The sequence below is a fragment of the Barbus barbus genome (genome assembly GCF_936440315.1).
Source record: "Barbus barbus genome assembly, chromosome: 20".
Taxonomy (NCBI): Eukaryota; Metazoa; Chordata; class Actinopteri; order Cypriniformes; family Cyprinidae; genus Barbus; species Barbus barbus.
The window spans coordinates 23,939,564-23,962,563 of record NC_136748.1 but is presented as its reverse complement, the minus strand read 5'-3'; the positions used below and the strand labels follow the sequence as shown (position 1 = coordinate 23,962,563).

At 36.0% G+C, this 23,000-nt stretch overlaps 2 protein-coding genes across 4 annotated transcripts; one reads left to right on the top strand and one right to left on the bottom strand.

Annotated features, from left to right (window-relative positions):
- The first annotated feature begins 547 nt into the window (after positions 1-547).
- LOC306886523 (zinc finger protein 395-like) lies at positions 548-10,448 on the top strand. 3 transcript variants are annotated; one of them, XM_079443695.1, is made up of 10 exons: positions 548-866; positions 4,959-5,169; positions 5,290-5,477; positions 5,564-5,670; positions 6,612-6,805; positions 6,899-6,999; positions 7,101-7,332; positions 7,495-7,593; positions 8,062-8,180; positions 8,981-10,448. In XM_079443695.1, exons 2-10 carry the CDS (start codon positions 5,026-5,028, stop codon positions 9,090-9,092), a joined length of 1,296 nt encoding a protein of 431 aa, XP_079299821.1. In that variant the 5' UTR covers positions 548-866; positions 4,959-5,025; the 3' UTR covers positions 9,093-10,448. The 3 variants fall into 3 exon arrangements, with proteins under 3 accessions (XP_079299821.1, XP_079299822.1, XP_079299820.1); XM_079443696.1 differs by lacking the exon at positions 8,981-10,448 and adding an exon at positions 8,552-8,675 and having other exon boundaries at positions 560-866; XM_079443694.1 differs by lacking the exon at positions 548-866 and adding an exon at positions 873-970.
- Positions 10,449-10,584: 136 nt separating this feature from the next.
- On the bottom strand, positions 10,585-22,236 carry pnoca (prepronociceptin a). The gene is made up of 3 exons (XM_079443725.1): positions 22,149-22,236; positions 14,291-14,443; positions 10,585-12,726 (listed from the first exon to the last, which is right to left on the bottom strand). Exons 2-3 carry the CDS (start codon positions 14,411-14,413, stop codon positions 12,136-12,138), a joined length of 714 nt encoding a protein of 237 aa, XP_079299851.1. The 5' UTR covers positions 14,414-14,443; positions 22,149-22,236; the 3' UTR covers positions 10,585-12,135.
- Between the last annotated feature and the right edge of the window lie 764 nt (positions 22,237-23,000).

The window sequence follows — 23,000 nt, the reverse complement described above, 5'->3', positions numbered from 1 at the left end:
AAATCTTTGCATTTGAATCACTTCATGTTGTATATTTTATAACCGCATATATTTATAGCATATTCTATACTGAAAACAAGTCAAACATAACCCCAAGGTTAATTCTATAAAATAAAGGCATTCAGTGCAACATCAACCAGCCACGATTTACAAGGAACACGATGTACACACATGCACAGAAACAAATCCTGCACTTTGCAGACACATACGGTTGTTAAATGATTGCAGTTTTAATGCATACTTCATGTCATGAAATATTACATACGCAGTTCACGTTTTAAATCATTATTTGCGCAATGCAGCCATTTGCACGTTGTTTATCTGCATCTGTTTAAATGCATGAGCAATGAGTTTAAATGAAAGTAGTGTGGGAGTGCGTGAAATACACTGTACATATGTGTCCATTGTGTTTCTTGACCCTTCCTCAACTTCTGCGTAAACAAGTTGGAATTGTAGGGCGTGTGTCTTGGAACGCGGTGTTTAGCCAATGAGCGTCGACATCTCTACCACGTGGTCAGGTTGTTTACTACAAGAGCAGAAGCTCGCTAGAAGGCGCTGAGTGGAAAACACGGCACTGGATCACTCTGGAGCGGCTCATCTCTGGAAAGACAGAAGCAATGCGGATTAAAACAGAAGCTCGCCTCAGCTATGGCATGTAAAGTGAACACTGTAGATCAGAATAGACCGCTTTAATAGTGGTGTTGGTGCGTTATCAAACGTACAGTTACGTGTAACCATATAAATCCATGCCGGGATTTTGAATACTTTAATTTAAGCCGTTCTGGGATCTGAAAAAAAGACATTTTCAAGTTACAGCCGGTCAGAGCGAGCCTTGTGGAAAGGGGGTGTGTTGAAATTTGGCAAAGGTAAGTGCGCAGCGTTCATTGAAAGTTTCCCCTCTGTTTTAAATGCATTCGTGTCTTATCGTTGCTCTGCGTGCTTCAAGACTGCATTGTTTGGTGTCATTGAGGTTGGTGCATTATTACACTGAATTAATATGAAAAGGCTTTGGATGTTTGAGACTTGTTTGTGCAATGTTGTGCTTCGACTTAACCTTTTAGGAAAGATTGTGTTAGTTGTTCTGATTCAATGTCAACACAACTGTGGTCAACACAACATAAGGTCATTAATTCGGCTTTAAAATCTGCAAAAACGAACTTTTTTCGCATTGGGAGAGATTAACTGTCCAGCTGCTAAATGCTGGTCAGTTTTGCAAAGACAGCATTTATAACGCTTTGAATGAATATTAGATGGATAAGCTGCGAGCATGTGGAAAGCGACTGTTATTAATTTTCTGAATCAGCGAATCCTGAACGAACGGTTCTTTTGAGTTACATGTGTCTTCGATTAATTGATTGAGCCGGTTCATATGAACGTGAATGAATCGGACTGCTTGTCTTTCGAACATGTCCGACACGAGTTGTTTTAATAGTCAAACAGCATAAATGTTACAAATAAAACGTTTGTGATTTTTATAATTGTATGTGAGTTTATATTTATTGTATTAAAACGTGCCAAAACCGATCAAATAAGCTGATTTTCTCACATGTACAATTGAGCAAATTTCTTTTCCAAAACAGCAGATGGCGCTGTTGGTCAATTTACGCTAGTCTCCCGAGACCTGAAACACCTCTTTACCTTTTCAGACCAATATGAGTGGGCAACAGGTGAGTTTCTGTCTTACTAGATCTATAATTAACCATTTAGATTTTCACAAAGCGACCCTACTACAGTGTCAGTGAAATTCACAACAAGTGCTGTAAAGTTGTTAACATGATTGATTAGTTCAAAAATCAGAGGTCACATGGCTAAACATTTAACTAGGCTGTCTTTCCCTATAAAATCTGATCCATTCTCCGTACCTCTTATCCTCTGTTGGATCGCGGGATATAGAATATACATATATATTGATACAATTGTTCAACATTCAAAACAATGCAGGGGTATAACAATATATTGTCACAATATATTGTAATACTAAAATGCAAATATATAGTGGATAGCGACAATATTGTGTACCAAAAATGAAAGCATTTTGAATTTTTTTTTACGTTAGGTCAAGTCAGATTTATTGTCTTTCTTGTATATATGTTGAAACATAGCCTACAGTGGAGAGAAATGCTGTAGGCTACCTCTGCAGTAAAAGTTTAAACAAGTATAAAACTACACACAGACAACCTACTGAAAGGAGTAGGCTAATCTAATTATACAAATAGGCTACTATAATCAAACTAGTTTAAGTTCAGGTGAGCTTTATTGTGATTCAGCTATATAAATGTACCAAAATATAATCTAAACATTAATATCCCTTATGAAAATTAGCCATGGTTTTACTAAATAAATACCATGGTATTTGTAGTAAAGCTGCCTATATTGAAATAGTAACCTGCAAAAAAACATGGTTACCACACTTTTACAATAGTAAAAACTATTTTAATTTTCATAAGGGATATCATAGTTTATCATATTTATGTTTATATATAGTAATATACATGCCATTTCAAACTAAAAGTGGCCTGTAAGGAGATATTTCCTATTTCAACCAATATACCAGCAGATTTTAGTCAGACAATAGCCTGTTTGGAAAAATTCAACTAAAATTATGTAGCTTTTTATATATGGCCGAGCAACATTTTAACTCATGAAGTTAAGAATAAAAGGCTACCGTCAGGAATTATATTAGTGGCTCTTTAAAATGCAAACGTTGGTCATCTGAGTCACTCCTAGAAGAGTCCTCGCTGTCCAGAGTGTGTCTTCACCCGTGTAGCACGCTGTTTATTAAACCACTGTTTATTAAAATGATGAATTTAGTATTATATCAGCGTGATCACTTGATCCTTCTCCCCAATTGACAGGACAAGAGTGACACCAGAAAATAAATATTCATAATTTTGCTTAGCTAAAAAATACGTAATTATTTTAGACAAATGATTGCACAGTTACATTTAAAAAAAAAAAAAAAAGTTTTAGATATTGCACTAAATAATGTGATTTGTTTTCATTTTTTTTATTAATAATTAATGACCTCTTGGGTGATATTACTATATCTGATACTAAATTAAATAGTCTAAGCTTTCATTTTTGGTACACAATATTGTTGCTATCTATTATACATTTGCATTGTTTTGAATGTTGAACAATTGTATCAATATATATGTATATTCTATATCTCACGATCCAACAGAGGATAAGAGGTACGGAGAATGGATCGGATTTTATAGGGAAAGACAGCCTAGTTAAATGTTTAGCCATGTGACCTCTGATTTTTGAACTAATCAATCATGTTAACAACTTTACAGCACTTGTTGTGAATTTCACTGACACTGTAGTAGGGTCGCTTTGTGAAAATCTAAATCTAAATGGTTAATTATAGATCTAGTAAGACAGAAACTCACCTGTTCCCCACTCATATTGGTCTGAAAAGGTAAAGAGGTGTTTCAGGTCTCGGGAGACTAGCGTAAATTGACCAACAGCGCCATCTGCTGTTTTGGAAAAGAAATTTGCTCAATTGCACATGTGAGAAAATCTGCCCGCACTCGTGTGAGAAAATCCTCATAAAAAATTTGTGAGAAAGTTTCCTCAAAAAGGCAAATGAGTCTCAGTTGTAACACACAATACATATATTTGTCCATACCTCTGCATTTTCTCTTTTCGAAAACGGATTTTGATGCAGGATGGATATAAATAAAAATAATTTGCATAAAACCCCTTTTTCAATTCTTGTTGTTGAATCACAATCTAGGAAAACAAGTTCAAACAAGCAGTAAAGTCGTAATCATTCACATCTGCTTTGGTTACTGTACATTCTAACTACTGCATATTGTGCAACATTATATTGTGATTTTCTTCTTCTTCTTGACATGACAAAGTAAATCGTATAACAATATCAAGTCATATTAATGGTTTGGACAGCATTTTTCTGCTCTGTTGTTATTCATTTGTCTAATAGCCTTCCGTACATGATACTAATACGCTTCCTTCAGAAATATTCTTATTTGGGTTTCAAAAAATATTTTTAATACCAAGTGTTGAAAACAGAAATTTCAGTTGAAAAGAATATAATTTATTTGAAACAAAAATCTTTAGTGCCAATTATAAATGGCTTTACAGGATATTAACATTTTGGAAGAAGCACATTCACCTTTATTATTACTACTTTATGCATAATACAAGAAGTAATCTCTCTTTCATGTTGTCAAATATGTAGTATTAGTTACAATTACTCTGAATCACCCTTTACTGGAACAGAGGAAACTTAATACCTGACAGCAGCTGGTAATAATGCTCAGTTTCTCAGCTAAACTGTTGGGTGAGCATTTTGAGGTTAGAGGGCCTAGCATGACCATAGCAGTTTTATGACTTGCGTCAGTTTAAAGTAGTTTTTGCATGGATCGTTCCGTGCTGACACTGACTCATAGTCATTGTTCACAGTTGCACGTAAACTTCAAATTTTGCGTCATTCGTCCTGTGATGTCTTAACCTATTGACACTTAGTTGCCGGATGTTTCACATAAGGATGGTTGGTGACTCAGACTGATTTCACTGATCAGACTGAACAGGTGTTCAACAATGTTGAGACTAATACTAATATTTTGTACATGCTTACACCAGTGGCCTGTCTTTTTGTTTGTTCCTGAATTTGTAAATGAAAATGTAATACATTTGTAATGGTGCACGTTTAGATATATTATAAAACATATATGTATTAAATATGCTTTTTTGTTTGGTTAGAACTTTTGGTCGACCATTTGGTTTTTCAATTTCCAGTGCTGATACTAATATCTAGAGAGCAGGGTGGGGAGAAATTTTGGCATAATAAAACCACCAAATGAGACGTACACAAAATTGCTATCTACAGAACATCAGGCTCTCTTTCTGCCAATAAAATGTGCGGAGTTGCCCAAAAGTAATCATTTTTTGGTTTCCTCTTCTCCGCTTCCTGTTCGTCATTTGAATAGCGCTGCTGAATCTCCATCAGGAGTTCTTCAAAGCAGTCGAGAAGATACAAGGTGCTTGGAACAGAAAATGGTACCGAAGACCAGACTTGGGAAACGGTCCCCACTGGGCACCCTGGTGTGTGGTTCCTCAGCGGAGGGCCTGACAGAAACGGGACCCCATGGATGCCCGGACAGTGGGCTTCACAAAAGCAAGCTTTACCCGGGACAGAAGGTAGGTTTTATCCTTGTAGATTTAATCAAAATATGAATGGTATTCTCATTTAGGTGAGGTACACAATGTCAACAATGGTGTGCTCAGCCTCTTCATGGTGTTTTACCTGATATGTTTCAGGTGTATGTGCACTGCGGCGGGCAAGAATGTGGAGGTGTGGTCGAACAGCATAACCACGTGGACAATGAAGTGTCTATCTTCCTGCCGCAGCTCAACCAGCATGTTCATCGCAAGCTGGAAGACGTGTGGATGAGCCCCACTTCCAGATCTGGCTCCGCAGTCTCCTCGTCCATTGATGTGCCCAGAAGGTACGTTGTGTTATAGTTGTCTGAATGACGAATGCTGACCTTTTGAATGAAAAACATTCCTTTATAACTCTACTTCGACACTGCAGGAGTCCAGGGACCGTGGACATGGATGAGATTATGGCTGCAATGGTGCTTACAAGTCTGTCGTGCAGTCCAGTCATCCAGCACTCGGCTCCAGGGAGCGAAACTCAAGGTTAGTAGAACATTATATTAATGTTGCTAAGTTGCAAGCAGCAATGCAATGCACAAATCCGGCATAAACCAGCTGAGATTACTCAACGCTCGCTAAGATAGGTCTTAGTCACCAAGAAGAAATACTTAACAACTGCACAAACAGCTTTCATTAGTAAAACAAAGTCTAAACGAGCTAGTACAGAATTGATCATCATCATTTTTAATCACTCCTGAAAGATCCTAACCAGACTAAACTGAAATTTTGGAACTTCTGAATAAAATATAACTATAGAAATTAGATTTTACAGGGTTTTTTTGTTTTGTTTGTTTTTTAAAGAAGTCTTGTATGCTCACAAAGGCTGCATTAATTTGATCAAAAATACAGTAAAAACGGTAACTTTGTGAAATATTGTAACAATTTGAGAATTTTGTTTTAAAATGTTCAAATGCATTTTCTTCCTGTGATGGCAAAGCTGAATTTTCAGCGGCCTTTACTCCAGTCTTCAGTGTCTCATTTCCTTCAGAAATCAAAAAACATTGTTGAAAATGGTTGTGCTGGATTTTTTTTTTTCAAGAATCTAAATGAACAGAAAATTCAAAAGAACAGGATTTAACTGAAACCGCAATCTTTTATAACATTATCCATGTCTTTACTGTTTCTTTTGAGAAATGTAAGGCATCTATGATCAATATAAGCATTAATTTCTTTAAAAAAAAAAACTTTGATCCCCAAGCAATAGTGTATTTATACATTATAATTTATTGTCTATTACATTTATATAGTATAAATTATTTATTTAATTTATATTATACCATACTTAAATGCATTTATATATTTATATAATTGTTTTTTTTTTTCATAATTAACATTTTGGACACTTGTCCACTGGTTTAAAAGACATTTACGTTTTTGATGAAGCACATCTTCTCATTTACCTCTGTTATTTTTGTTTGTATTAGCTTTGTGTGGAATGGAAAATGGTGGTGGCGAACTGTCTGATGGTGGATATTGGAGCTGCGACCATGGAAACGGAAGCCCTGCCCCATCCCCACCCATCGCAGAGATGGACAAGAGCACCCCTCTCGTCGATGAAGGCCTGGACATGGAACTGGACCAAATGTTGTTCAACGAGCCAATGCCAAGGAAACGCAAGGTACATTGTAAAACCTAATAAAATAATATATTAGGGTTTAGTTTATGGAGAATGTAGCTTATCTTTTTTTTACGTTGGTTTTTTGCCCTCTAGAACTCCGTAAAAGTTGCATATCGGTGCTTGTGGCCAAATTGTGGAAAAATACTGACCACAGTAGTGGGCATCAAACGTCACATTCGAAATTCTCATCTTGGGTAAGCATCACAAGCCTTTCACAACCATACGTTCTTACCAGTGAATGCTGCAATCTGGAAAGTTTTTATCGTAATCATACTGTGTATTATGCTTTCTGCAGACAAAGTGATGAGCACTCCCAAAGGGAAGAAGACTTCTACTACACTGAAGTCTACCAGGACTTGGAACAGACCACTCCCTCTGGTGGCCACCGACCTTCCTGCACTTCTCCATCCAGTCCCAGCCGGCTCACGCCCCCACCTCCCTCCACCCCGGAGATGCTCCAGCTCAGCCCGCTCAGCCAGTCCGCCCCGGGCATCTTCTGGCAGGTCCATTCTGAGCACTCTTACCAGGTAAGATGCTTGACATTGTTATTGTGCAATTAAACAATGTGTTTCTCTTGAGGGCGTTTAGTGCCTTCAAAGATATGATCAGTGTTATGTCACTTGCATGTAAATTGGCCATAAAGGAACAAACATGGAAGAATGTTTAATATGTTGATGTCTATTCCTCAGGCTTCTCCACCCGTTCAGGTTGTGACTCAGAGCAAACCAGTGGCTGTTCCTGTGTCCTGTCATTGGACTCCATCTCTCACAGTTCACCAGAGCAAACAGGTGAGAGTCTACAAGGCTGGAGAAATCTTAGCACAGATGTCTTAAAAGTGGGCTTTCAGAACACCACAAAGCACCACATGGCCCCAAAGGCGTTCTAGCACTGGAAATGGGAGTGACATGCACATGTTGTTTTTGTGTCCTTCGTTCCGCCCACAAGAAATGTGGATGTTATTGCAGTGCCATCTAGTGGAGTTGAGGACACTGTGTTCTCTTTGTCTGAACACATGCTTGGCACTAGGATGAAAAATCATACAAAAAATATGCTGGCATTAGTTTTAAACATCTTGCTTGTCTCCTGAAATAAGGTGTCATGTATTAGCCTTAATGCATATCTTCTAACAGTTCACAGGTTTGCTGCACTGATGCATTGTTTATACTGTAGTGTTTGAAGCTGTAATATAACCTGCAGTGCGTCATTCTGTGACTAATGGTGGTCTTTCTCTCTTTCTCTCTCTCTCTGCTCCCCAGGGCTCACCATTCCGCCGTCGTTCTCTTAGTGTTGGGGAACAGTGGCTCCAAAATAACAATGCCACCTTCAGGCCACATCCTGCCAGTGTTTCACCGCCAAGAAACCATTGCACTTCAAGGTGAGATTTGTTTGTGTTTTTAGTAATTATTCAATCTCTTAGTGTTGAATGTCAATCATTTATGAACTTTAGGTTTGATTAAAAAAAACTTGATCTTGAAATCAGAAAATGATTGGCATTATTATGCAATTATTCTGAAGGAAGAAAAAATTCATAATTTTTCCATTTAAAATGTAGTACATTTTCTCCACCTGTAATGACTTTTATTGATGTAACCAAGATTGGGTGGGCCGAAAAAAAAGAGTAATAACATCATAGTAATAAATATAAAACTACAAAACATGTACACATGTACATTTAAATTCTGATGGATTAATTCTAGTCAAGTTCAGACAGGATTTCTTTTTTTTTTCTTTTTTTACACGTGGTAGGAGAAAAACACAGACTTTCTGGATTTGGATGGCAACAAAACCGCCGACTGGCCTCTAAAAATGTTGAAAATATTACATCCCCGTGAGAAACAATTACTGTCTGAATAGGGCTAATGTTGAAAACAGTTGCGCTGCTTAATATTTCTGTGGAAATTGTGATGCTTTTGTTTTCAGGAATATAAAGTTCAAAAGAATTTATTTCTGAAATTAAAATTGTAACAATCTTAAATCTTCACTTCACTTTCAATTTTGATGAAATATCTGTTCTGAATAAAAGTAATTTATTTTAAAAAAATCATACTGGTGCCAAACTTATGGATAGTAGTGTAAATTACATAGTTCACCTTTTAAAGTGTTGTCAGTTGCTATTTTTGATTTGTATTGAAATTAGATGTCAAATTTAACTCTGAATTTCTATCATGTTAATAGGAGGATTCGGGGCGAAGCCAAGAAATGCCGAAAGGTATACGGCATTGAACACCGAGACCAGTGGTGCACCGCCTGCCGCTGGAAAAAGGCCTGTCAGCGATTCCTCGACTGAATCCTTCTTTAGGTTAATGGAAATAGAACACTAACCTTACAGAGACCCACAAGAGGGCATCTTACCTGGAACTATGGTTGGAAGAAACCAAAAGAGCACCTTTGTGACTTAAAATGTTTTCTACTTTTTAATTGCGATTACGTGTTTTTTCAAATGTGCTAAGGAACTATGCTGGTGCTGGAAGAATGATAAAGCAAAAAGCACTGCCTCTACCCCACAAACTCCTGCAGTCTTCCTACGTCTTATATCAAGAACTGATGAAGTCTGACATTCTTTTACAAGCAGCAAGCAGCCTTGTATAACAGCAGGATCCATATACTTTTTGTTTAATATGGTGTAAACATTGTCGTCCCGTCATCAGACCATTCATTCCAAATTAATTGCTAATATGAGACAGGAGGTCTTTACCATGGTCCATTGCTTTCAGGGGCATAATTGGCAGCTTATGGTTAATTGTAGATAAACAAGAAAGCGGAATAAATGATTTAATAGCATATAACGTTTATGTTCATATATGCCGTGTTTACCTGTAGAGATGCAGTTTTTTTTTTCTTCAATTTCCAGTGCAAAATTTTGTATAACAAACTTTTGAAAAGGAAAAAGGAAGAAAAAAGGATTTTGTATTAAGATTTTGATATCTGCGACGTGTTAAATCGTGCGTCATGTCATTATCAGTGTATTTCTGTGTCGCAGGTTATACTTCTGTGGAATGAGATGATTCACTTTTCTGTCTCATCAATATTAAGGAATTATCTGTGTAAACATGCATGATGTGATGCAGTTATTTGTTTACTTTTTGCGCTTTTTTCCCCAGTCTGCTCACTGGCTGTTCGTCTATTTGGATTATGTTATTGCCAAAGAGAATCTCAGCAAGGTAATACATCATATACAACTCTGCAAAATAATGTGAAATGAATCTGTTTACCATTTATGAGAAACTTGTAACCGTTTGATTGGTTCATGCTCTTAATACGGGGTCCAAATATTTTCTTACTTTGTATAACACTTCTATACATCATCTTTTTTATGTGTAGCTCAACATCTTTTGCAAAACTTGATGCTTTGACAACATAAAACTGAATGTACCTTGCCCTGAAGATCTTTGCAAATCTTTACGCATTTCGACAGTCATGGTCATAGCTCTTTAAGGACATCCTAGTCTGAGAGACATTCGATGAGCCTCATGCAAAACAATCTTTTTGTACATTTTTGTAGAGTACTTCAAAAGTATTTTCTTTCATGAAAAGTCAAAAACTGTCTGAGATCTTTTCAAGGTAAAAGTATAATTTCTTTTCATGAAACTTATGTTGCTTCAAGCCTTTTTTTTAAATAAACTTTTGTGCAAACAAGTACGACAGCAAGTTGTTCATTTTAATATTTGTCCTTTTGAGGATGACATGGTGGAGTGCTTTCAGTATGCAGTGGTGGGAAATATTACAATTTGAGATCCAAATGAATGCTGAACAAAATACTTCAGGACACGCAATCATTTGCTGCATGACAAGCCACAGAAAATAGTAAACTATTTTATTGACATAGTTCAGTTACTATGTACAGTTCATTTAGTCAACATGGTTTTTATCATTAGAATAAAGGGAAAAGCATGATTTGGCAATGTTTGCATAAATACATGATTTCATCTGCACAAATACAAATCAACTTTGTCAGTTTCAAAAAAAATAAAATTAAAGCTTTTGGTTTCCTACTGTCAGATGAGGATGCAAACTCTGTGTGCATGTGCGTGACAGAATTTATGTTTGTATAGGCATATTACAGTGATGAGTCTTTGCTGGAATGGTTTATGCAAAATCTGGTTTTGTTTATTTTTTGGGAGAGATGATAAACACAGATTAGCTTTCCTTAATCCCTTTAAAGGAATAGTTCACCCAAAAATGCAAATTCTATCAATTACTCATTCTCATATAATTCTGATCCCATTATTATTTTTATTTCATCCTTAAAGCAAAAGGAGACATTAAGCAGAATATTAAAGCTGCTCTTTTCCCAACATAATCTCATGAATATGAATACATTTTGGTGAATTGGTGGCTAATTTATATGAATTTGTACAATCTCATCCATACATTTTTGTACTGCGCTTTCGCTCCAGTGATGGTTATGTTTAGGGGTGGATCTTTATGCTTGTTTTTTCTTAAGAAAGTTTACTGTATACAAATTCATACGAAATTGCCACTTGATAAAATTAGGTTTTCCTGTGAGATCGGGTTGTATTTTCCATTCAGCGTTAGAAGAGCTCCAAAAAGTGGCATAAAGAATAGACCATATGACTTGTGCACTATATTCCAAGTCTTCTAAAGCCATATAATAGATTTGAGCTAAGAACAGACTGAAATTAATGTTACTACTTCCAAAACTTAATTGGTTAGCGCATGTCACATGACAGAATTGCAGTTTAGCAGGTTTTAATGTGTGCATAAGAGATTTGAAAGCATAAATTAGGTTTGATGGCACAGATTAAGATTAAAAACCTAAATTGTAGTCTGATTCTCATGCTTTCACTAGACTGTATGCTTATTTATGTTCCATTTGGAGCTGAGAAGGACATAAGGATGAGTGAGTCATGACAAATTTTTCATTTTTGGTGAACTATTCCTTTAATAATTATATTTTGCCAAGTAATTACCCCTCTATATGACATTTCACTTCAATTTCAAGTATTTTCATGGAGATTTCATTATGGGAACTCTCGTTGGCCAATAGGTGGCAGTGTCAAAAAGGAGATGAATTGAAATGGTCTTTGCACAATGTATAATTAAACTACAGGGGCCATCATTTACAATATCGATCATCTAATGCAATCTATAGGTGTCTCAAATTGAATCTGAAGAATTTTCTTCAAACTTCAAGCTAATATATGTAAGCTTTGTTTGACACAGATTAGATGCTTCAGTGAGTAAATCCACATCTAAACCTGTGGCACTATGAGAGCTTTTTGTGTTTAAGGAGAACGGTGCATGATATCTTTCGAATGAGCATAACGAATGGTTTGCTGGGTAAGTTTATTCACTTCAAAGGTCAAAGCTTACTCATTCTGTTGGGTGACATCAGCAGACATACTATTAAACTCGCTAGCTCGAGTACTCATGCCCAAATACTGCTTGAGGAACTCGCTAAAACGCTTCTGGTTGTTCCACTTACGGGCAGATTTGCGGATGCCTATGAAACCCCCATATCTCTTTTGCAAAGACCTTCCAGGATCTATGAACTTCCTGTAGCCATACTTGTTTTTGAGGAAGCCTCCAAAGCGTTTGATAAGGTGGACGGCAGCCTCTTCCTCATCGCCTTCCACCTCGCTATCTCCATCTCGCTCTTCCTCAGATTCCTGTGCTGACTGTACTTGCAGGAACTTGTATTTTTTACTGAGCTGCATATCTTGGTCCTGATCATCCGTTCCCAAGGCCCGTGCTATGTGGTCGAACCTCTGGAGGGTTTCAGAATACTGGCCATCATCCTGGTCCACAGGCAGAGAGGTGTCCGCTTCCTCTTCTGCTCTTTTCAGCATGCTATTGCCAACCGATAGCAAGGCTTTTGATTGTTGCTCCACGATGGTCCTGCGACACATCTCCCAGGTGTCGCCTGGAGAAAGTTTACCATGGCACTCCACCAGACACACCTGAACAAAGACACACACAAACACATTACACTGTCAACATCATTATGCTGTAATACAGCCACACTTATAGAAACATAAAGATGCATCTGTCTTGTAGGCAACTTTATTTTCAACAATCATTTATAACTCATCTGGGCCTAGCTGCTTTAAGCTGGTTTCTCTCCCAAGACAAACGGGTGTTCAGATAATTTCTACATCTCCCTCCAACCACTTATTTTGTTTTTTTAAACAATTTTTAAGCTACTGATTGATTAAATTAAGTCACCCCTTTATCTCAATAAGAAATATGGTACATTACTGAGGTAGAATGGGATTTAATAAGTAATTATACAGCAGCTTAATATGTTTGGAACAGCAGCTCTCTTGCTTGTGGATATTGCTTGATTAGACAGTTTTATATGTTTATATCCTGGACCAGAGATTGTTTTTTCAAAAGTGTTTCTGAAAAGTGAATTTCATGAGAACGTATCCACCACATTCACGTAAAAATGGACGCGGCCATTTGTAAATGTCATGGGTCTTGCTTCCAGTCTCATTTTTCCAGCTATACAGGTATAGATACTGCAAATGGTGTGTCTTAAAGTGCCCCTATATTATGGATTTTTGAAAATGACCTTTCATGCAGTGTGTAACACAGCTCTAGCTGAATGAAAACATCCTGCAAAATTTTAAATCTGAAAGTGCACTGTGTGTAAAGTTATTGTCTCTCAAAAGAAAGAGTTGACTCTGAATCATTGAAACAAGAGAGAGTCTACACAATGGAGGGCTACTCAAGCCCATCAGTTTCCGTAAGCAGTCTTGCCGAATGATGTTATTGTGTTTCTACTTAATTACACAACAAGATAACTGAATCACCCCAGCTGTTTTGAGTCAAAGGGCCATCTTTAACCAAATTAGCACTTCTTCCCCCTCAAATGCGTGTTATTGACATGAATCAGAGAGTATGTCCTCCTCCTCGGAGCTATAATCAGCTGCAGAGCACAACCACATTCCACTGTTATGATCATTATAATTATGTCAACTAATGGCGTGTCTCAGGGAAATTCGATACAATTGAGGCCATAGGTCTTGGACAGTACAGAAAATGAAATAAAATTCAGGAAGCTGTAGAAGATCTGTGCAGAGTAGCATATAAAACTAGACTTGTACATTTTCTTAAGAAAATGAAAGTGCTGCTTGCCTGTGACTTTATCAACTGTACGTTTCTCCTTTGAAAGAAAAAACTGAAATGATATAGTTATTGATGTATATAAGAACATAAAGCTATAAAATTAATATGGTGGTCATAACCTGTATATTCTGGTTATGAATTTAATAAAAATATTTGAGCTCATTTTAAATCTCTGATTGTTGGCACAATCTGTTATGTTGTTCTCTTCAGAAATTCTAGACAAGACGTGAGAGATTAGTGGGGTATTTTTTTTCAGGGAAAAAATCTTGAGAGGCTACGCAAAACTTTCCAGTTGCACTCCGTTTAATCTCACTGCTGTATAGAAGAGATAGTAAGACATCTTATTTGTGATATTCTTTCCTATGTGGAGTGATTGACACTGTAGGGAATTACCAAGTTGTTGAAGGCATATTCATTAGGCAGTTTTTGGCTGCAGAAGAGGCAATCCTTCTGGCAGTCACACCATGCTGGGTTACACAGTCCAAGCAACAGTAGTGTCCACAGTGGAGTCTTCATCACGCAGTGTGTTAACAGCTGAAGTGCCGTCTGTAGAGACAGAGATGATGGTGTGAGAGAGAAAATAGGTTACAATTCCTGGAATTAAATCTTACTACAACAGTATGTGTATATGTTAGTTCAGCATATTAATAATAGCAAAGTATTTCTGGCGTTCTTCTGATTAAATGCAACATCATAGCCGTCTTTGTGAATCAAATCTAATATATTTAAAAATAAAAACTGTAAATGGCCTTTATTACTTCAATGTTATGTATACACACTACGATTCAAAAGTCTGAAAGTTTTTTTTTTTTTTTTTTTTTTTTTTTTTTAAAGAAGTCTCTTATACCAATGCTATCTTATTCATACGCATTTTACGAGGTGGCTAATTCGTACAAATTTGTATGACCTTACTCATATGATTTTGTACGTTTTCTGTCAGGGGTAGGTTTAGGAGCAGGGTTAGGGGTGGTCATTCATACGAATTCCTACGAATTTGCCACCTTGTAAAATACATGCGATTTTTCACAAAACATACAAATTCATCCAATCTTGCTCGTATGAATTCGCCACTTCGTAAAAAAATATGTATGAATTGCTGTGAGAATTGCTTAATTTATTTGATCAAAATTCAATATTGTGAAATGTTATTGCAATTAATTTTCATTTGAATATATTTCATAATGTAATTTATTCCTGTGATTGCAAAGCTGAATTTCCAGCATCATTACTCCAGTCTTCAGTGTCCCATTATCCTTCAGAAATCGGTCTAATATATTGATTTACTGCATTTCTCATAATTATCAAAAAAATTGTATGGAAACTATGAAAAACTGTTTACTCTCACTTAATCAATTTAATGGATTCTTGCTAAATAAAAGTATTAATTTCTTGCAAAATAAGTAAATAAATGTGGTAAGGGACTGACTTCAAACTTCTTTTTTCTTTTTTAAGATTTTATTTTTGCCATTTTATGCGTCCATTCATTAAGCCGGGGGGAGGGGGTGTCTATGAGGCCATTGGTACTGACACAACTGACCCCTATAACTTAATGGAGTGTCTATTTACACTAAGTGCAAATAGCCCATCTTGTTGGCAAAGGCGATTTACACTAACTCCGCCCACTGACGTGTGATTGGGTTAGTCAACAATACAAAAAGTCAGGCTATCATCAGTTTCAGTGGCGTAGATGGTAAGCGCATGGTTTTTGACGCGATCGACCCGAGTTCGAGCCCACCTTTTCCCAAACATTTTTTACTCCCTTTTCAAATCTCATATCGCACCAGAAAGGCATTTATTTTTAATAAAAATGAAGGAAATAATCAAAAAGTTGAAAATAAAGTATCGGGTAGGGTTAGGGTAGGTGTAAGGAGGGCTTTATTGTCCCAATAAGGTGGCATCCATTTAATAAATTTGAATTAAAATTATAATTTACACAGTATGTTATTATTGTGTACTGTTTTATAATGTACTACAATACTGAGGTGCAGATAATTGCCACTATTTGCAATAAGTAGTATAAATAGCAGAAAATCTTGCTATTTTAACATAGTGTAAATAGAATCTATAGCTATTTGCACTTAGTGTAAATAGCATATCGTTAAAAAATACTGCTATTTTCACTTGGTTTAAATAGAATCCATTGCTATTTGCACTTAGTGTAAATAGCATATGTCAATAAAAAAATATGCTATTTGCACTTGGTGTAAATAGCATCTAATTGCGTCTATCGCTATTTACACTTAGTGCAAATAGCCGCTGCCATAACTTAAACGGTGAACATAAACCCTTTGATATCCTATTACTAGAAGCTCAAGAATCCCCATTTAAAAAGTGAAACTAACAACCAGAAAGAGACTCACTGATAGAGAGAACTTAAAATAGGGCAACATATGTTACACCTAGAAAAAGAATCATAGCATATTAATTATAATTTATTATAAATAAATGTTGTTTATTGTCAGTGTTGGGGTGGTTGCCAGGCGACTTGTTTTCTATGTTGTAATGAGCTGTTTTTCTTTGCAGAAGCCTTTAGCTAATCTAAGATAAATTCATTTAATAACAGAGTTTCAGCTGAATTCATTATTTAATGTTATTTAATTTGTTTATTAGGCAAGTAACTTCGAGCGGTGTAATGTAGAGTCAGAAGGTCATTACTGAGAAATAAATTCCTTCAGGGTGTGATTATTTTGCAATGATGACTTTCTGAATGTACATTATCCCTCACATAATCTAAACTAGATTTAGTCAAAAAATGAATCTAACTGACCATATTTTAAGGTAGCCTACTTTTTGAATGTATTTGAGACAGACTTAGCATTTGCCAGTACTTCATTAGCAAAACTCATCATCTGTAGTAATTGAAGCTAGAATTAGTGCTTGTGGCATAATGGGAGCAGAATGGAGAAGAGGAGGAGGATTTGAGCCACTGTGATGTACACTGGTTAAGCAGTCTTAGTCACCGCATTAGTCCAAACAATAGAAAGGGCTATAAAGCGCTTCAATCCTTTTAATGCCAAAGCTTTAAGAAAAATAACCTTATTTGTCAAGCAAATAAAGCACCAATGAATGTACGTTTCAGCATTGATGGGTGGCGGGTGACTGCTGCCCACCAAACCATCAATTGTTTAGTTGCTTCAAAAGCAACTTCAAGATAAATCAATTTGACCTGCATTACACTTGTACTGAAGGTGTCACCAGGAACAAAAGCAAAGGTGTAAGTCACGGAGAATCGATAGGCACCCCTTGAGTGAGTTTTATTGAATTCAGTCACTGTACGAGTAACAGAGAAGGAAAGACACATAATTATAAGTGAGAGTGAATTACGAACAACTTTATGCAGGGGAAGAGAACTGGATATTGATTTTTGTCACTCCCTTTATTTTTTTCTTGGGAACTACAAGATGACGTACCTAAATGGATTCAGGCCAGGGTGTAGCATTGTTAAGAGGTGATATTTCAAGTGGGGATTGCTTGTTACAACTCCAGTTTTTTCCTTTCAGCAGCTATTTTTTTCTGGTTGAAGTTTCTCATTTAAATTTAGATTACCAGTACATTTTCTGTGCACCTCAGGTGCCCCAGAAGTTCTTAATCTCACTGTGGTTTGTACAGAAGCATACATACATGTGGGATGCAAAGCTTGGCAGGCCTTCATGATTTAATTATGTAACTCAATTATGTAATAAAAAAGACTTAATCAAGATAGACATAGTGCTTTAACTTGTGACCTTTGGAATTATCTCATATACTCAAAGGAAAGAACAATCTCTCATTGACTAAGTGGGAGGAAATTGGTGCACTTTGAGAAACTGTACTTTTTACATCATAAGAAAGCTTTTCTGTTTTGAAAAGGAAAGACTAAGTGCTCTATTTACAGTATGTCAGTGCTTCATATCTTTCCTACAGTAACAGTGCGTTTAGTGATTTGTGGCATAGTTTAAGATTTATTTACACAAACTGTTTAATAATGCACAGAGGCGGTATAAATGCATTTGCTCAAAAATTACAATTGTCTAAATAAACTTATGAAATGTATATTTTAAATATGAAATTATTGAAACATGGAAGTCTGTTTCTGTCTCAGTGTAAATATATATATATAGAAAAGTGACTTTATGTCTGACAAATGCAACTATATCTGACAGTTGCAACTTTGGATCTCACAATCATGATTTATTTCACAGTTCAGACTTTATATCTCACAATAGGATTTACATCACAGAACTGTGACTTTATATTGCACAGTGTGCAATATAATATAATATATTGCACAATGTGTTATTTCACAATTGCATGTTCAATTGCAACTTTATGTTTTAATATTTAGGACTTTGCATCTCCCAGTGATATTTTTATGTCTTACAATTGCAACTCTATTTCTTGTAACTGCGAATTCATTTTGTGTTTGTGACTTTATATCGCACAATGTGACTCAATAGCTCACTGTTCAGTTCATAATCAAAACTATATCTTGCAATATGACTATCTCTCACAATGTTGCTTTATTCCTTATTTTTAATTTTGTCTCACAATAATCTGTTGTACGTTTTGTTCTGAAGTGGGCTTCCAAATAAAAAAAAACATGAAATGATGGATGACACTAAAAATGTAAAATTTATAAAATTATGTAACTATAAATTAAAATATATATTCAGCTGGATTTTATCTACATTTACAGAAGAAAAGCAGCAATTGATACTAGGGACCAGGTGGATCAGAGCAGCGTATTTTAGCATGGATTTTATGCAGAATCTGACGAAGACACACAGTCTCCTCTGAGCAGCTTTAACTCAGCTGTGTAAACACTTCAAGTAAACTTAAGTGTTCATTTCACTCATACATTTCATATTTTAATCCACCTTCCATTGTCAGCTTCTTTTCCATATTCCAATTAGATAAAAGGAGATAAGACCCTGTGAACTGATTTTTAATGAGAACAATGAAGCATTTCTGTCATTGCTCATAAATATCATGATGAGAAATGACAGTAAACAAAGCAAGTGGAAAGAATACCATGTTCTGCTTCATTTCCCGTCTCCATCACCAGTCGCTACTGTTGTGTAGATATTGCCCATCATTTCAGATGTGTTATCTCCTGAGATTTAGCCAAACACGGTTGGCTAAAAACCCTCAATGGCTCAATTAAACTCCAGAGGTAAATGGGGCTGATTTGAGCAGCTGATTTCTCAATGAAACGCGTCATAATCAAAGTTAAATACCACAGGGGTTCTCAGTGGTGGAGACGGGCAGCCCACTGCTGTATCTAATTAGACCAGAATTGTGCAACTGCAGATGGAAATACATCATTCTGATGATATATATAGAGGAATATGACACTACCACCATAAAGTAAAGAAATAGTGGAATATGATCATAATGGGCTGGCCGTTAGGGATGAGACTATATGACGCTAACTGCTGTACCTGGTTTGGATTAATGACGTCAAAGTCCTTCAAGCATCACACGTTAGATAAGTTTGAAAAGAAGAAATCAATGACCATTATTACTAGTCCACTATTAACCCTTAGAGCCTTTAGTATCCAATAGTTGCTGTGTAAAAGTGTCATTATTATTGGCTATAAACATGTCAATAAAGCGACCAGTGATGGAACAACACCCCTGAGGAACATTTTATTGCTCATAATGTTGCTCTTACATAGCAATGGTGAGTCTCAGTTAGGCTTCACTTAAGTATAATTTATGTTTCTCCTTAAATTCTCTAGGAGAAATAAAAATGAAACAATTGTTGGTGTACAGTGAGAGTCTAGAGCTTCAAAATGAAGCTGTGCAGCTATAATTTGGCTTTAGAAGAATCTGATGAGAAATTTTTTATTTTATGTTTTGATTTCTAATGTTAGATCCGTTTGGTATCCTGGCCAGTCTGAGCAACGCTGTTGAGATCTATCCTGAAACAATTAAACAAACACACAGATTGACAGCTTCAACTGTGTGTCTCAGTAGGGCCGCTGCAGCCCATGAAGGTCAAAGACAAATTTGTGCACATACACCTGCAAACTCAATAGTAGATAAACGCATTCAAACAAACTGAATGCAAAATTGGCCCAATAACCACAACTGTTTCTTTGATACTAAATAATCAGTGGCTGGGATGGATGGATTTACCACACTTAAACACAGCCGTCAGGTTAGGCTTTGCTTTGACGTGCATGACGTCAGAGATAGATTATCTAATCAAAAAGCTTAAAGCTGTTTTCATGCTTGTGATGCGAAAGTAATTGTTTCGTCTTCCGTACTGAATGCAGTTGTTAAACTGACTTTAAGGGCAGAGAAACTCCTTGATGAAATATCATTAAGGACTTAACTCCTCCTACAGTGCAGTCCTTTACAACAATAACATTGCTTTTTGTAGTCAAGTATCAAACAGTCATACATTGAAATACCTGAAAAAAAGTTTGGAAGCTGTTAGATGGTAGATAAACTACTTAGAATTTTTACAGCTGCATGTTAAGAATAAATCACATCACACTGCTGCACTGCACTGCACATCTATCTTCAAACAAGGCTTTTTCAGGATTCAGTGCCTAACGTCTTTCATATCTACTGTACTGTTCATATCTATATATAACAAAAAAATACATATTTTTATCTATATGTGGAAATTTTGGTCATTTATGCTATTTTAAAATAATTCATAGAATGTGCCTCGGTATTTAGATCACTTAATCTTTTATTATAAAGCTGGATTCAATTTTATTTTTTAATTTTTTTAAGTATTTCCAGTCATTAATTGTGATTATGCTGATATATTTTACTTTATGCTTATGGTTATGCTTTTTGTGCATCAGGATATTTAAAGCACTGCAAGGACCGCTAATCAGGAGTCAATTTCACAGTGGCTAAAATTGTGCCATGAGTTTTGGACGAGTCGATACATTTGCCTCAGGGCCTTCAAATAAATAATCTGACTATTCATAGATTCAGAAATCCTAGATGCCCCTCTCCTTAATGATTTTTGAATCATACTTGAAATTTTCTATTAATCATTATGTGGATTTGTCTTTACAAAAGTTTTTAAAAAGGGTAACTGAGGCAATTGCCATCAATATTACATAATCTCCTAAATGTAATGTTCTTATACAACATACAAAAATTAAGAATTTTCATAGAAGGAACCAATAGAAATTTGTATAGATGGAATCACATTTTTTATTTTTTTATTTTTTTAAGTCAGTCAGGGTTCCTTTCTTTCTTTCTTTCTTTTAAAAAATAGTATTACCACTTTTTTTTCATGATCATAGCCACTATTCTTGCAATCTCAGCTCCAACCAAGCTTTTAGTGACACTCTGTGATATAGGCCAAATATAAAATTATCTAGAAAAGTGCAACATCTGAAAGTTACATTCTGAATTACCCAAGGCAGAACGATATTTAAAGGCTAATTCATTATGACCTCTTGTGAAATCAATGAACAATTATGTGTCTCTCTTTGGTTTTGAATCCTGAGCACTAAATCCAAACTAAATCTAGCAGATAAGACATTTATAAGCACTGGCCAAAGATAGTAGAAAATTGCATGGTAATGGTCCATGAATGGAGCAGGTGCCAGGCATTTTGCGCACCAAAAGTCAGCTCCTTTTCAAAAATATTTCACAATACTGCCAATACTACTCTCAGCTGAATTAAACACCCCAGTGTACAGTAAATTCTCCCTAAAATTAAATGGGGTCTATAGTAGCCTGAATTTTGCCCTGTAAAGAAATGCATTGATTTCACTATGTATCAATCGATGATACAATTATGAGAGCAAAGTGAAAAATACATCCCTGTCATTCACATAAATAGGTTTCAGAAGATGTGTAACAGCCATACACCATCGTTTTTATACATCATTTGATGCTTTATGTCAGTTAATTATGTGAAAAAATGTCAAATTTATTGCATGTGGTCAAATAATAATTGCTGATTAAAGTGGACAAAATAGTTACTGATAAAATAAACTCCTGATCTAACAAGAAAGTTCACCTAGAAAGTGAAAATATTCTTAGTTACACCCTCATGTCATTCAAAACTTGAATGACTTGCTTTCAAAAGAAGATATAACAGAAGAAAGTATTTTATTTACAGGTTTGGAAGGACATGAGGGTTAGTAAATTAAACTATCCGTTTAAGTTTAATGAAAAAATACATTGTATTGCACATGCTAAATTACAAATAATCAGCAAACAGATTCATGCAAAGTGGCCTGAGTAAATTGATGTGAATCTAAAGTGTTTCTCTCTCCAGTCAGCCTACCTGAGCTGTGTGCGGTTCAGGCACCTGTCCTGAGCAGATCTGCTGAAACTGAAGGCGGTTATATTCTCCTATCGCCTGCTTCTGTTTGTTTCCTAAGAGGATGCTGTTGCTCGGTCGTCTTATAGAGACACACCCCTCCCTGTGGTCCAACCCCTAACCCCCTGTTTTACAAGTGTGTGTGTGTGTGTGTGTGTGTGTGTGTGTGTGCGCACGAGAGTGTGATGAGAAAGAGAGAGAGAGAGAGGACACAGGAGAAGACTGTCTTACGTATTGGGATGGGTGGACGTCAAGACTTATCCTCTACGTCAAGGATTGCAGTCTCTGAAAACAAACTGGGAAACTAAAAATACAAGCAAACATTTTCCCAGAATACCCGCACACTCATTCACAGTGTGTCCTCTGTCCATTCATCCTCTGATGAAGTGATGCTCCAAGACAATAATGATGCTTTGAAAGCTGTGTGCAAAAAGCGTGACCATTGGCATTGCAATGGATTAAACTTCAATCTGTGCTGTTTTCAATATCTCGTTTGCAGTCTAAAAGTTCAAATTAATATCGATCAAGCAATAAGAACTTTAAATTATGAATTTAAGGGCGAACAATGGGAATTAGGAACGTTAAACCAAACATCTTGAGAGCCAAAGAAAATAAAATGTTTTATTGCTCATAGGTTGGTTTTTATACACTGTAAAAGATTTTCAAAGTTGGATAAAAAACAAAGGTTATATGAGTATGTTTACAAGAAAATACTATTTGAGTCTTTTTACTTCAAATTTCAAATTCACCCAGAAATGAAAATTCGGTCATTAGCATTTCGGTCAAGTTATTTTTGTTTTCTTTGCACACAAAAAG